This window comes from Procambarus clarkii, chromosome 78 (assembly GCF_040958095.1).
Source record: "Procambarus clarkii isolate CNS0578487 chromosome 78, FALCON_Pclarkii_2.0, whole genome shotgun sequence".
Classification (NCBI taxonomy): Eukaryota; Metazoa; Arthropoda; class Malacostraca; order Decapoda; family Cambaridae; genus Procambarus; species Procambarus clarkii.
The window spans coordinates 20522096-20537642 of NC_091227.1; the positions used below are offsets into that span (position 1 = coordinate 20522096).

The window sequence follows — 15547 nt, forward strand, 5'->3', positions numbered from 1 at the left end:
CTAGTGACATTGTTGCAACAAATGCCCGTTCTTCGTAATACTATAATAAACACATTTTCAGTTCGTACAACTTGACGTCACCACGAGTTGGTATACTTGAGGTAACAGATGTTGACCCGAAGCGAATCAGCTGCACTTTTTTTGTATGCATCTCCAGCAGGTGGACCCCACCTCCTCCAGCAGGTGGACCCCACCTCCTCCAGCAGGTGGACCCCACCTCCTCCAGCAGGTGGACCCCACCTCCTCCAGCAGGTGGACCCCACCTCCTCCAGCAGGTGGACCCCACCTCCTCCAGCAGGTGGACCCCACCTCCTCCAGCAGGTGGACCCCACCTCCTCCAGCAGGTGGACCCCACCTCCTCCAGCAGGTGGACCCCACCTCCTCCAGCAGGTGGACCCCACCTCCTCCAGCAGGTGGACCCCACCTCCTCCAGCAGGTGGACCCCACCTCCTCCAGCAGGTGGACCCCACCTCCTCCAGCAGGTGGACCCCACCTCCTCCAACAGGCGATGAAACCCATAATAACAGTTGCTTTGTTTTTCAGGCGGGAAGCAGCAGGCGAGAACGTGATGGCCGACATCCAGTGTCTACTGCTGCTGGTGCTGCTGGTGCTGGGTGAGCTGGCACTCTGTGGCACCCCTCACACACACACACACACACACAAACACACACACACACACACACACACACACACACACACACACACACACACACACACACACACACACACACACACACACACTTTTATTTTCAAAGCGTCATACGACAAAGAGTACCGGGAAGACGGGACACCACGAGCATAGCTCTCATCCCGTAACTGCACTTAAACTCAGTCACACACATGCACTTCCGTCAGTCAGCCCTACATCAGAACCTTCCCTCCCCCCCCCCCCCCCACCACACACACACATCACATACAGTTTCAATGTCCATATTTTCATTCTCATTGGCAAGTTCATGCAAGCCTTTTGAATTTGCTCAACAAATTAGTTTTATTCATTATACTAATTATCAGAGGAATAATCTGTTCTAATTTGCTCCGAGGGGCGACTTTATTGTGTAGTCAAGTAACAAATATTTTCAAAGCAATGATTATTTAAAAAAAAAATGCATTTGGGATGGGCGTAAGGAAATCCCAGCTTTAAATAGATCTAATTGATTGATTGATAAAGATTAAGCCACCCAAGAGGTGGCACGGGCATGAATAGCCCGTAAAAAAAAATAGATCTAATTTGTATTGTAATATAAATGTTAAGACTGCTATTGTCCTCAGGTGTATGGGAAGAGGCCGTTCCTGGTGTGGTGGGCGAGGATGATGGTGTGGGCCTCAGCGAGGAGAGGTGGGCACCCCACTCACCACACTCTCACCATCCACCTGCCCAGACTCGCGGTGAGAACCATCAGGATGATGATGAGGCTGAAGACCCATCTCCAGGAGATGACGGTGGGCGAGCGGGCACCGGTGAAGCTGCATCAGAGAGAAGTGATGCTGGCAGCTTGTGGGCGTCACCGGAAGACTCCGCCCCTCCTGCAGCCACCTCCCGCATGCTATTGGCGGGCGAGGAGGCGGCCACGCCCCCCAACACCACCGGTGCCCAAGACCAGCTCACCTGGCGCCTCAAGAACAACAACCTCCTCCACCAACTCACCAATAAGATCTTCGGCGGTGGCGGACACTCGGAGAACCTCAATGGAGGCGGAGACGCGGCTGCTGAAGAAGCAGCAACAGTCGACAACTCTGCCGCCAGCAGCCAGACCGAAGCAGCGTCAAAGGTAAACACGAGACTCACAAACCCAGGCACGAACGGAACTTCTTTTGATATACATATATATATTGCGGCTTGTTGCGCCAAAGCCATCCATTCTTGAACGGCATTTAGCAAAACACCATTAAACTTTCTGTCTGCATGGCTACCTTATTGTGGCACGACTCTTCATTCACCTTCATTATATACAATTCAAAGTCAACTTGTTTTCCCTATATTTTGTGAATAATATGAGAGAGGTTTGTGGAGGACTGCAGCTGGTGTTGTTGGTATAGGTGGTGGAGACGAGGGTGGCGGCGCCCGACGTGTTCCTGGAGTGGTCTGATGGAGGCTCCTGCACCCACCACGTGAGTATAACCTTCCACTCCTCTGCTTCACTCGCACCTCTCATCAGCCCAGAGTGCGCGTCCACACCCAAAACACCTGACCCTCGTGTTCACACCAACACTGCAACACCGAACACATGATCATCAATGAACAAATCCACAAGGGCCGTGATGAGGATTCGAACCTGCGTCCGAGATCATCCCAGATCTCATTCATTCAAGATCATCCAAGAAGGTTACAAGATCATCAACCCGACAGACAACGAACACTAACCATTTTCCTGAACTGACAAACAAAACAAACAGATAAACTGAACACTGTAAGCGTCAGGCTCTAAAGTGATTATGATCACAACAGCCTTCGTGAATCTCAGTAAGCAGACCTTCATAATACTGTACTCTACCAACGTCAGACCAGTCGTAGAATATGCAGCTCTGATGTGGGATCCAACCTCTTAAAACCCACATAAAGGAAGATTCATAAAATGTAGAAATTTGCCGCGAGAGTCGTCCAAGAACTACACAAGATATAGAATGTCTCAAGGAACTGGAGACATTCTATCACACAACTTTATAAAAAGGCGAGACATGACAAAGAGAGAATATCTAAAGAAATTGGAAAAGGAGAAATTATTTAAAATGAAGCCTAATATAACAATAATACATTGATGGAATCTAGAGACAGATGAGCCATAAAGATATGAGAAAGTACATTTTTTAGCGTAATGGTAGATAAGTATTATGACTGTCTGCGTTTATGTCTGTGTCTGCCACTGTGTGTCTGTGTCTGTCAATGTATGTCTGTCTATTATTGTGTGTCTGTGTCTACCAGTGTGGCTGTCAACTAGTATTATGCAGACATAAGAACCCTCTTATGCCTGAAAGTAAGATTTGATGCAAATTATTATGAATCTCATTTAGAGGTAAAATTATAGACAAGACTTAATTTGTGCCATACATTCCATGACCAGTCTGGTGCGATCTTAACAACAAATACGAACAAGTTAGTTTGTGTATACTTAAAAACACTTAAACATTATAGTATCCTTAACAGTTCAGAGACTTAGATTTTTCTTGATTGATTCGTGTTTCATTATGTTTATAAACACATCTTGGCCGTGACACAGCAGCAATTTCGAGTCTTGAAACTTTTCTTTTTGTCTGTGACTTTTTTATCGCATTCCTCTCGCAGCAGCAGTCGGCGAAGTGTATGTCGGCCAACGAAACCCGGAGACTCCGGCAGCAGCTGCTACAGGATCTAGAGACCTCCGTCAGCGCTCCTCTGCCCTCTAGGATCCGGTACCGACTCAAGAAGAAGCCGTCCATCCACACGTCCAAGTATAAACGACGTCTCTTTTCTTACTGTTGTTCTCCTTGTCAAGCGGTTGTCTCTCCTGTACTGCGGCGTCTTGCAGACTTCTTCCTTCTTCGTAACTTAAATTTATGTTTCCCGTTTTCCTCTTCCTTCTTCGTAGCTTAATCTCTGTTTCTTTCTTCCTCTTCCTTGCAACTTATACTCTCCTCATACCCTTTCCTCGTCACATTCTATTAACTTCCTCATCAGAAATTCTCAGCCCTCATTATATCCCCTCACACAGTTCACAGCCCATCTATAATAACTTCAACTCTCATTGTCTTCTTTTCTTACTTACCTTATTCCACTTCACCCTTTTTTCTGCTTGCCTGTTCATACCTTCCACTCACTCATGTGCCTCTTCACGTCTCTCTTCTCGTCATGCTCTAGCTCCTCTTTTATAAAACACCAAAACTGCTTTAAACAAAAGATTACTTTTCTTTATCAAATCCTGTTTTGTTTAATATACTACATTTTGTGAAAGCTTCGTATATAATTTCTCATATTAGCTGTTATTACACACAAAAATCACAATAACGTGATATATCAAATAAACAAATGCACAAGGGCCTTGATGAGGGTTCGAGCCTACGCACGGTTTACAGAGCCCGAGTGCATGGAGGAATTGCGTGAAAACCCGGTTAGGCTTCGGAGAACTTCGGGATCCTCGTGAGGGCAGCAGCACTCCATGTTCTCATTAGTTGTAGATTTATGAGGTGGTGGGAGGTGGATTTGTTCGATTGTTTCAAGTACAGGTTAATCACGCATATGAATGAGTTTGGGTAGATATTAATAGAAGTTGCCTCGTATAGTCCTTTATTCCTATGTTCTTATTTAGTTTCCTGTAAAGTTTGAGCATAGTTAATGAAGTGCTAATATCCTCTCCACAGGAAGTCTAGCAGTGGCCGCTTTAACACTGGTTTGGGGCCCAAGAACCGCCGTCATTCGTCTCGTCACAGACCCGCCGCCGGCTACTCCAAGGACTCTTATAGTTTTGCTGCCAGCAGGAAGTCCCAGCAGCATGCCTTTTCCAAGTCCCCAGAGTACGTCCCTCTGGAAGCTCTGGCAACCCCAGGCCACTCCGGCGATAAAGATAATGCTGAGGCTAAACCTTACATCCCACTGAATAGAAACCACGAAGCCGACAAGTCTAGTCTGGTGTTCCAACCTCCTCAGCGTCCGCCGGGTAGCCAGCGGCGTCGCACTAGTGGTCTTGTACGCCGGAGGACCTCTAACGAACCTCACTACTTCACGCCTGCACCCGAGCGCCTCAGCATCCAGGCACATCTGCAGTACCGTCGACCTGTCTCCTTCAAGTACAACAGAGATGAAGGCACTTCTCATGGTGGTTCAAGCGGTGACTCCAGGCCGACTCAGAGGCCTCACATCACTGAGCCTTATCCTGGCGCCAGACCTCCCTCGACACGCTCAACACCTGTCATAGCACCAACCCCTCACCATCAGACCAGCAGCAGTGTATCTCCAACAGGCTACAACAAGGCTTCGCAGGGATACCTGCCTCCCAACCGTGAGGATATTCCTCGTCATTCCACACCGGCAGAAGCAGCAGACTACAGGAAGCCCTCCGACCAGTACCTACCAACTGATAAAGAGTATCTTAACCCAGCAGTTCCCCATCAGAAACCAAATCCAGAATACAAGCCTCCAATTAAGGAATATGCAGAACCTCATCAGAAAAACCTCCCTCCTAACAAAGAATATGCAGCTCCTGAGTCTCCACACAAAGTCGAGATGGACACGAAACAATCCCAGAAGCACCTGCCCCCGCGCATGGAATATGGAGCTCCTGAAAGTGTACATGAACACCCAGCCAAGCCTGAGGCTGAGCCCCCCCAGCAGTACTTGCCAGCCAATGAAGGACATGTGGCGCCTAAACCTGACCATAAACCACCAAGTGCGACCCGCACTGAGCCCCCACATAAACACCTCCCACCCACTAGGAAATATGGACCTCCGGAAGGTGGACTCAAAGGTATCGGTCAAACCAACGAGAAATCTCCAGAAAATAATCGACCGAACAAAGGATATATAGCTCCACCTAAGAGACCTCAATCGCCAGGTATGTCACCCAAGGCTCCGGAAGGAGGCTATGTTGTACCATCAAGGAATTACCTCCCTCCCAATAAGGAGAGTGGATCTCCAGGGAGTAGACGACGCCCATCACAGCGTCCCCATACTCAACACCCTAACAAGGGAAGGAGGAAGAAGATAAGGAAGCGTCCAACTCAGCCCAGCAGAAACTATCTTCCTCCAAATAAAGGCGCTGCTGCGCCTGCTCATCCCACTAAAGCTTCACAGCAGCACAGGACTCCACCTGGAAGAACATATGGACCACCTCCCAAAAATAACGGTCCACATAGCCATTCAGACTCTCTCACGATGACCACAATGTCGACAATTTCTTACACAACGCCGCCGAGAACGTACATCCCTCCCCATCGCAACTACCAGACCCCGAGTCCTGCTTATTCGACAGTTTCACGCCAGACTCCTTCTGTCGAGTACGCTGGGACTCCATCACCACTTCCAGCGACCTACAAGGCACCTCTGCAGAGTTACCAGACTCCTAACAAGGAATACCTTCCGCCGAAACACACCACCGCTCTCCCGACCTGGCTGGCAGACCTACAAAAAGGTCATAGCCCTGCAGAACCAGAAGAAAAGATTAATGGTTACTCCTCCAGCCGCACTCCTCCTGGCTACCACCCAGACCACTCTACAGGAAAAGAGCATTTATCTAGCCCCAAACCTCCTGCTGATTACGAAGCTATATACCACCCCCCCGGAACAACCTACTTTAACCCAAACCCTGAATATAATTCCCCTGAGGTTACAAACCAGCGTCCTCAGCTCTCATATAATGCACCAGAACCTGAGGGCTATCGTCCCGAAGGTAAGCCGTTGCATCCTGGGTCGACTCCGGATCCCGATTCCGTCACACCAGACAGAGAATACCTTCCTACCATCGAACTCAAAGGCGAGGCTTACGTTCCCCCGAAGCCTCCAGTGAGAAATTCCCTGATATCCTCAGCCAAAGCATCGTACAATCATCCGCCCCCACCACCGCTGCACGAGCCCATTGACCCGACCTTCCTGCCGCCAGTCAAAAAGCCATCGTCCGACTACCTCCCTCCCCATCAAGACTATCGTGCCCCTGCTGATTATAGGGGCCCTACAACGGTGCATATAGAACCTCAGACATATGTTCCGCCACGCCCAGAGTCGGAACACAAACCCTCAGTCTCTTCTAAGACAGAATATATCTCGCCATCCTCTCCAAAGTCAGATTACAATCCCCCAGTCTCCCCTAAGCCTGATTACGTTCCCCCAGCACCTCCCAAGCCAGAATACGTTCCTCCAAATGGTTCAATCACCGCAGCTGTCCCATACTACGCCACCACCTATAAACCGCATCTTGACCCTGAACGCCAGAAGCTACAGGACTTCAGCCACCCGGGGAGCGGTCGACAACGTCCCTCTCATCCCCCTGGCCTGGAGGAGACGACCTACGCCCCTCCTGTCTACACCCCGATGGCTTACAGTCCCGGTTACAACGACCTCCCCGTCAGCATTAGACCGTCCCTGCAGCATGCGACCAGCCCGCCGGCGCCACACTATCTCCAGGACTACTATGATGACGACGATGAATACGATGGCGACGATGAATACGACGACGACGATGACTACGATGACGACGATGAATACGACGACGACAGCGAATACGACGACGATGAATACGGCGACGAAGACGACGACTATTACGACGATGATGATTATTACGACGACGACGACGACGACTATTACGACGACGACGATGATTATTACTATTATGATGACGACGACGAAGACGACTACTATTACGAGGACTATGACTACGCCCCGTACCGCACGCCCCTGCGCCGCCCACACCTCCTCCCTCAGCTCGACTACAACATCGATGATAATGAGATCCTTGACTTCGGGTACATTGCCGGCATACCTGGTGAGTGGCGGGTGTTGGCGGCCACGCAAGGTGTGGAGGACGCGCACACACACACACACACACACACACACACACACACACACACACACACACACACACACACACACACACACACACACACACACACACACACACACACAATCAAGTGTTGATATGATAGAGCCCAATAGGCTCAGGAACCTGTACAATAGTTGATTGACAGTTGAGAGGCGGGATCAAAGAGCCGAAGCTCAACTCCCACAAGCATTACTAGGTGAGTATACATGTCCCGGCCGAGGCATAATTAAATGAGCAGTTTCTTTCACCTGATTCACCTGTTCACCTATCAGAAAAATATGCACCTGTGTGTGTGTGTGTGTGTGTGTGTGTTTGAGAAAGATATATGTAGTAGACGTAATATAGGAAAATAAGATTTGTTTGAAATGCTAATTTCTAATCCAAGAGCTAATAGCTCGATTCTGAAGACACAAACGGTAAATACTATAAAAATTGGGGAACACTTTCTCTTTTAATCAATCTTAAGCATTTAAAATTTAACATAAAATTATATAAAACATTTTAGCATTATGGATGTTGCTATAGTGTGATAGAACAAATTATTTTGGTGGTTTGTGTACTAAAATATTGACTGTAACTAAAATAATGTTGATGTGTAAGAAGCGTGTGAGCATAGTGCTGGAGACGACAGTTTAACACCTGTGTCCTTCCCTCTCCCGCGGGCAGGTCGGGCCGGGCGAGACTACCCGATCCTCAGCTACATTCCTCTCACCTCCTTCGGCTGTGACCTCGTCGCCGACTTTCCCGGATATTACGCCGACATGGAGGCCGGGTGCCAGGTGGGTTACAGGAAGGAGGGGGTTCTGGGTGAAGGGTCAGTGTTCCCACCGTACATCACCCGCGCTTCAGTTAGTAATGGCAGCGAGAGGAGCTCGTAGATTTTTGCGAAATCGTCTTTTATTTATTTTATTGTGTTTTTTGTTGTCGTTCACACCAGCATCTAGGTTCTCTTTCTCTGTCTCCTCCCACAGGTGTTCCACATCTGTCACCGCAGCGGCCGTCAGGACTCTTTCCTCTGCCCCAACGGCACCATCTTTAACCAGAAGTATTTCGTGTGTGACTGGTGGTACAACTTCGGCTGCGAGGACGCCCCCTTCTTCTACCCTGTCAATGCCGCCATCGGCCACCCGGGGGTCCCACTCCACCGGAACTCCTTCGAGCCGGACCTCAAGGCCGTGCACCGCCTCCCGCCCCTCCACCCCCACCGTGTCACCCCTGGCCCCGTACACTACGTCACGCCCCTCCCCGCCCACTACGCCACGCCCCTCCCCGCCCACTACGCCACGCCCATCCCAGCGCACCAGATCACGGCCTTACCACAACCACCACTACACGTGTCATCCCACCTTCAAGTAACCATCAGGCCTCGGCTGGGTCCCTTGACTGATCCTCACCAGTCCCCGCGAGGATAGTCAACACGACGCCGTGCACACGCAGGTCGTGGTGCGTCAACTCTCACCACTCGTGTCTTTCTCAGACTCCATCAAAATATTTTCTTCAGGGGTCACGTCCTGCTCTCTCAGCTAATGTTATATCTGCTCCGGTTTTAAGAATTCTGGAAAACGAACAATGATAACGACGATGGTGTCTTCATATACCCAAAATCATTGAGAAATGTTAATGTTTTGTGGGGTTGGAGCTTCCTAAGAGGGAGGAGAAGTCTACAATTATTTAAACTATCCGATTCGCAATCCGTTTATTAGCAAGGTAAATTTATTAAAAATATATCTATATCCACACCAGACCAAAGTAATGCACCTCACTTCTCAGTGAATCCACACTAAAACTACTGAACTTGAACTACTGAACTACTGAAGTCCTGAACTTTATTCAGGACTATACATTACTTCATTTACAGGCTGTTCAGTGAGCTTGTGGAGCCCTTAACGACTCTCCCAGTTGTTAGGATTGAAACCCAACATCATGTCAGGCCCACAGCCGCTATGTGCACTGATGATGCTCAGTTGTATGTCATAAGTTCTCAGACATCCTGAGGTAAAGGTGCGCTATGAAGCTTATCATATTGGTAAAGTCAGGTGGTATCCTCACCATCCTGCGCGCTATTCAGCTCACATAGTTTAACTGCTCAACGACTCACCTTGTCTGGAAGGTGTTGAGTCCAGCGATAAGGACGCGATTGTTTTTTGACACCAAATGGGTACAGGAGTAGATGATTTCTGACTCCTGCTAGCAGACTGAGAGCTTTTTCTTCGTAAGTACAGCTGGGTGAGCAGTCGACCCTCCCTATGCGGGGCTAGATTCCCGATCAAATGACCGGCCAGGTGTGGAGCGAGCAGGTAACTACCGTGCCACGAACCCGTCATAAACAATAGCCGAAAACTTGTTAATCCAACAAGCCAAACACCTGTTTATGAAATAAAAGCACCGTAGACACGACTCGCAACTGATTTAGTTCGAACGGTTTCCGATTATTATTTTGCTGCCTTGTGTTCGAACCACACCTGTTTAAATGCTTCACCTGTGTAATGCAAATACAAATAATTGCCACCAAATTAATACACCAAACCAATTAATATTGGATAAAACATGGCTTTTGGATACACAATATGTTAAGATTTTGTATCGTAAGTTTAATGAGGCTTCTCCCCTCGTTACTGTATGAATATTTTGTACAATGCTAACCCCAAGAAGTCTAGCAGTGTTCATAGGACACATGTCCGAGTGTTCCTCATAGTTTAATACGGTCCATAAGGTTTGTTATTGTTGGAGCGGCCCGTGTCGGTAGACCATGTTGGAGTGGCCCGTGTCGGTAGACCATGTTGGAGTGGCCCGTGTTGGAGCGGCCCGTGTCGGTAGACCATGTTGGAGTGGCCCGTGTTGGAGCGGCCCGTGTCGGTAGACCATGTTGGAGTGGCCCGTGTTGGAGCGGCCCGTGTCGGTAGACCATGTTGGAGCGGCCCGTGTCGGTAGACCATGTTGGAATGGCCCGTGTCATTACAGCCCCTAGAGGCCTAGATCACAAGAGAAGGTCTCTGAGGTAATCTAGTCCCATTGCTCTGTTGTAAATTACTGTTATTTCCTGTACAGCTCATCTCTCTGTTAAGAAGAGATGAGCTTTTGTTACATATGATCAAGTTATACTTTATGTAAATAAAAACAAGAGAAGGAATTATCTGAAGGCTTGCAAATAACAGCCTTTCAAGCTGTTTAGTTAAATGTTAGCTTACATAGTTTGTGTTAGACGGTCAAGCATATATTGTTATTAATTTGTACATAGACATACTATTTTTCTATGAAAAGTTATATATTTTATAATGTATTTTATTCAGATATTAATTTTAAAGACTTTTAGCATTTGTTTTTTCTTTCATTTTGTTAGTTGTATTTGCTTTAACCCTTAAACTGCGCAGCTCTTGAGGAGTTCTACGTCGAGGTGTTCATGATTAAAAAGTTAAATAAAATGGGGGGAAATGGGATATGGCAACTGGAGCAGTGAAAGGGTTAATGATTATGTTGGGAGAACCAGAGAACCTTATATATGACGGCTCGGTCTTTTGTGCAGGAGTCTGAATGTGGTCTGTATGAATTATAATAAAAGGTGAAACGTACGAATACGACTAGTGTACGTATAATACATATACATGCATATCTTCATACAAATTTACAAGTAGCACCAGCATCTACACTCATCGTATAGGCATAGAAGTATACAGACACAGTAAAGCAGAATAAACAAATTCAATTAATTAAAAGCTAACGCTATAGCCAAATGGCTTCAAAAGTATTCTTGGTATAACAACAATACTTAACTAATTCTAATATGTAAAACAGTATGTGAACTTACGATGCAAAATTCATATTCGAAGGAAACAAATTTTATTTTATTTGCCACTATGTAGCCTAAGTTTGTTGGTAGTCATTATAATATAATGGTAAACGAGAGATTGGGAGGGGATGGGACCAGGAGCTATTTACACACACAGGTGAATTTAAACACGTGCACAAACTCCATTTAATTAAAAACAGCTTAGGGAGGTTTAACTAATATGTCAACATAACATTAAATATAAATTCTTGACCATACATTAAGCAACAACAGCTAATAAGAATGAAAACCAACATAATTTTGTTTCCCCTTCGTATATGCTTCAAGAAAACCTATTTTCTCTATGTAGCTTACCACTTCCTGATGTTATCAATAAATTTGTTACGAATTTCTTATATATTTTTTTGTTTTCTTCTATAGTTTTCATCTGACATAATATTAACTTAATCAAATTCACAATAATGATCTACCTTCAGTATCTAATTGTGAGGATCTGCACAATAATGACAGTATATACCTCAGTATATATCCACATATATAGTATATATGCGGAAAGTTTGAACAAGTCCCACATAGAATCAAAAACCGTTTCATTTTCTTTCAATAATCACAGAAAACTTAAATAAAGTGGTTTTAATTGGAGAACTAAAGTAAAATATAATCCAATTTAGCTTACCTTGAGGTTACTTTACCTTGAGATGGTTTCGGTGCTTAGCGTCCCCACGGCCCGGTCGTCGACCAGGCCTCCTCGTTGCTGGACTGGTCAATCAGGCTGTTGGACGCGGCTGCTCGCAGCCTGACGTATGACTCACAGTCTGGTTGACCTAAACTCTCATTTCATTTCACCTGATGCACCTGTTCACCTAGCAGTAAAAAAAAGGTACCAGGGAGTCAGCTATATATATATATATATATATATATATATATATATATATATATATATATATATATATATATATATTCGGGGAAGGGAGGTCACACTGGGAGGGGGACCTCGATATAAGCTTAATATGTATATGTACACTGGCTACCTGTCCCCCGGCATAATGTATCATATAAAGGCTTCCTGTCACCGACAACAGCAATTATTACCTTGTGATATAAATCCAATACCAGCTAGTTCTCATCTTTAATGGCAATAGTGAGTTACAGTTCAAACTGTCAAAACTAAAACAATATCAAAACCACATTTTTTATAATTAAAAAAAATGTCATTTAGGATAAGCCAAACAATAAAACATTCACGCTTATTTTATTTTAATAATATTAGCTTTATCAGAAAAAATACATTTGAGTTGAATTGATAAAACATGCGAGATCACCGCCACAGGATATATATATATATTTGGCTACATTATGTACAGTTATGATATAGAGGGGGTAACGCCCCCCCTCCCCGTGTGGCGGTGACTACCCCCCCCCCCCTCATAGTGCCACGACACTGGCACTCCTCAATCGTGACGACACAGGAGCAATAAACAAGCAAATTCAAGAGGCAAAGCACTAACGAGAACGTATTAAAAGCTAAGGAGACGAAAGAAAGTTCCCGCGTCTCCTCGCTAAAGTTACCAAAGGTTAAAGCATATTTACATTATGTGAAGTCAGCGTGAGGACGCCGGTGTGCAACAGAGGTCTAACTAACAAGGTCTTGCATGTGAGGTATCACCAAGCTGTCACTGGAATCTACAGGACATCATTTAGGTCAATAATCAACACATGCGCTCTGGTCTACAGCAGAGTTCAGTTAAATCAACCCGTTCTCGCACATTCTTACAGTCAATATTGACTTATTAAATACGTGCATATGTGCACGTATTAATTATTACTTAACCTATTATAGGTATAGGTTAAGTAATAATTGTAATTACGAAGCAATAAGATGCTTAACATACTAAGAAGGTTAGGTAAGGTCGGTGTTTTCTATGAAGCTTTTCAAGGTAAACTAGTATGTTTAGTATGTCACATATGCACGTATTTAATAAGTCAATATTGACTATACGAAAGTGCGAGTACGGGTTGAGTTAAATAGGAGGTCTTGTATAGGTCTATATGGGAGGGTTAGCCAGACGCCACTAGTATGTATCAACCTCCCCGACCATAAGCTGACAGTGTACCTGGCATCTGTATGCAGCTTGTTCCTTCACTGAACCTCGCAAATATTATGTATCGTAGGAAGCCCTGAATAAACTCCACATGATACCCATTAGACGTGGAAACAGAAATCAGGTTTGTCCCAATTATGGCAAAAATACGAAACTGATGATTCTGATATTAATCATTCTCGATGCATTACAATGACCTATCGCTTTCCTCTGGCGTCAGGAAAGCTTACATCCTCAATGGTAAATGTGACATAATTCAGCTTTTGGTATTGACATTTCTATATAATACACTAAGATACATAGATGTTCCAGTCCGGAACACTCGCACTAAGGGAACACCAGGTCATGACAGAGGGCAACCCATCCCAGGGACCCCTCGTGAAAGGGGGTAAGAAATCAGTCTACTCGAAGGATGTCATCTTGACACGACCACTGGTTATTACTCCACACTTGTTCCCAGTGTTTGTGTGTGGATGAACACCCACCCCACAACGTGTGGATGAACCCCCACCCCCCTACACAAGCCCCAACATAGCTGTACAGTTACCCAGGAAACCACGCTAGACACCCAACATATTCCTGTTGACACGATGGTCGCTGATGACACAGACCAGAGTTGTCACATGTTGGCTTGCAGTCTCGCTAGCTGCAAGCACCAAGAGTCATGCTGGTCATCAACTATAAGGACGATAATCAGCGGAACCCCTTGAAGGAAGGAACTATAAGGATCGAGGAGGATATAAGTGTGTTTCCCACCACACTGACCACTCCATATTCCCTTACAAAGAGGTTTTTACATTCATTTGTGGCATTAACTGTTAAGAGGCAATGAGAGCCCGCGGGTCACTGTCACTTCATCAGAGTTTAGCACCGGTTTGGTCTGCCATTTATCCAGGAAAAAACAACGGATAAAAAATTCTATCCTTGACTAATCCAAATATCTGGTTGCTAACACACGAACCTTCTTCGCACACAAGTTGAACAAAACAAATACATTTGATTACTTTTGCATCTATTACAGTAACATGTTAGTGTGGACATGGTTAAATATTTCGAGCAAGGAAATTGCAGGTGGTGCTGGGGGAGGGAGATGCAGGTGGTGCTGGGGGAGGGATATGCAGGTGGTGCTGGGGGAGGGAGATGCAGGTGGTGCTGGGGGAGGGAGATGCAGGTGGTGCTGGGGGAGGGAGATGCAGGTGGTGCTGGGGGAGGGAGATGCAGGTGGTGCTGGGGGAGGCAGAGACAAACAGTATAAAAGAGACTATGACACATCATACATGATAGATTCAAAGATATAATAATAATCATATAATCTACATTTAAAATCATACTCTTACATGATTCACATCAAGAGGAAATAGTGATCACTGTGATATGGATATTAGATCATTATACGATATTGTCTCATACAGATGCTATGAATGTCTAGAGATATGAAGCAGAATATGGATTACAATAGATTCCATTTCCTCACTACTCATTCTCCTTAGCCATCACGAGTAAATGGTATATTATATATATTATTATTAGTGAAGTGAATGTTCTAATATGATGGTTCAGTAACTGCGCACTTCCTTACATTACTATGAAGTTTCAGAAAAGGGGTTCACTTTCTTTATAGCTAAAGTGCATGTTTATAGACATGCCTTTTAAGGTTCTCGTGTGTGTGTGTGTGTGTGTGTGTGTGTGTGTGTGTGTGTGTGTGTGTGTGTGTGTGTGTGTGTGTGTGTGTGTGTGTGTGTGTGTGTGTGTTGGAGGCACTCCTAAAGGTTCACGAAACAGCTCCTGCTGGTCCACAGGGCAAGAAAGTGGGTGTGGGTGAATCTTGGTCCACCGGGAGTCTTGGCCGAATCTTGGCCGGCCCTGCGAGCGTCTCATCGAAGACCCAGAGGGCCCCTTGAGACACGAGTCGTCCCTCCCTTGAGAATATCTTTACATTTATCATGCCAAAACTAACAACACTGGACCCCTCGGCCTATGGTTGACTTGTTAACCAAAGTTATGGGATTAACGAGAATATAAACAGCTTCAAGATTGCTGTAATTATTGTCTTTTATATGTAATTACCACAATTATGTTTAAGAATTGCAACACCAGCAATTATGTACATGATTATGATCAATTATGTCCTGCGAATATGTATATATATATAT

At 45.6% G+C, this 15547-nt stretch overlaps 2 protein-coding genes across 2 annotated transcripts in view; one reads left to right on the plus strand and one right to left on the minus strand.

Moving 5' to 3' along the window:
* The window catches only part of mRpS31 (mitochondrial ribosomal protein S31), a 72179-nt gene that overhangs the window by 36486 nt on the left and 20146 nt on the right, over window positions 1-15547 (minus strand). The window lies entirely within an intron of this gene.
* LOC123745909 (uncharacterized) lies at window positions 569-11569 on the plus strand. The gene is made up of 5 exons (XM_069314385.1): window positions 569-614; window positions 1273-1772; window positions 3284-3429; window positions 4336-7448; window positions 8172-11569. Exons 1-5 carry the CDS (start codon window positions 569-571, stop codon window positions 8381-8383), a joined length of 4017 nt encoding a protein of 1338 aa, XP_069170486.1. The 3' UTR covers window positions 8384-11569.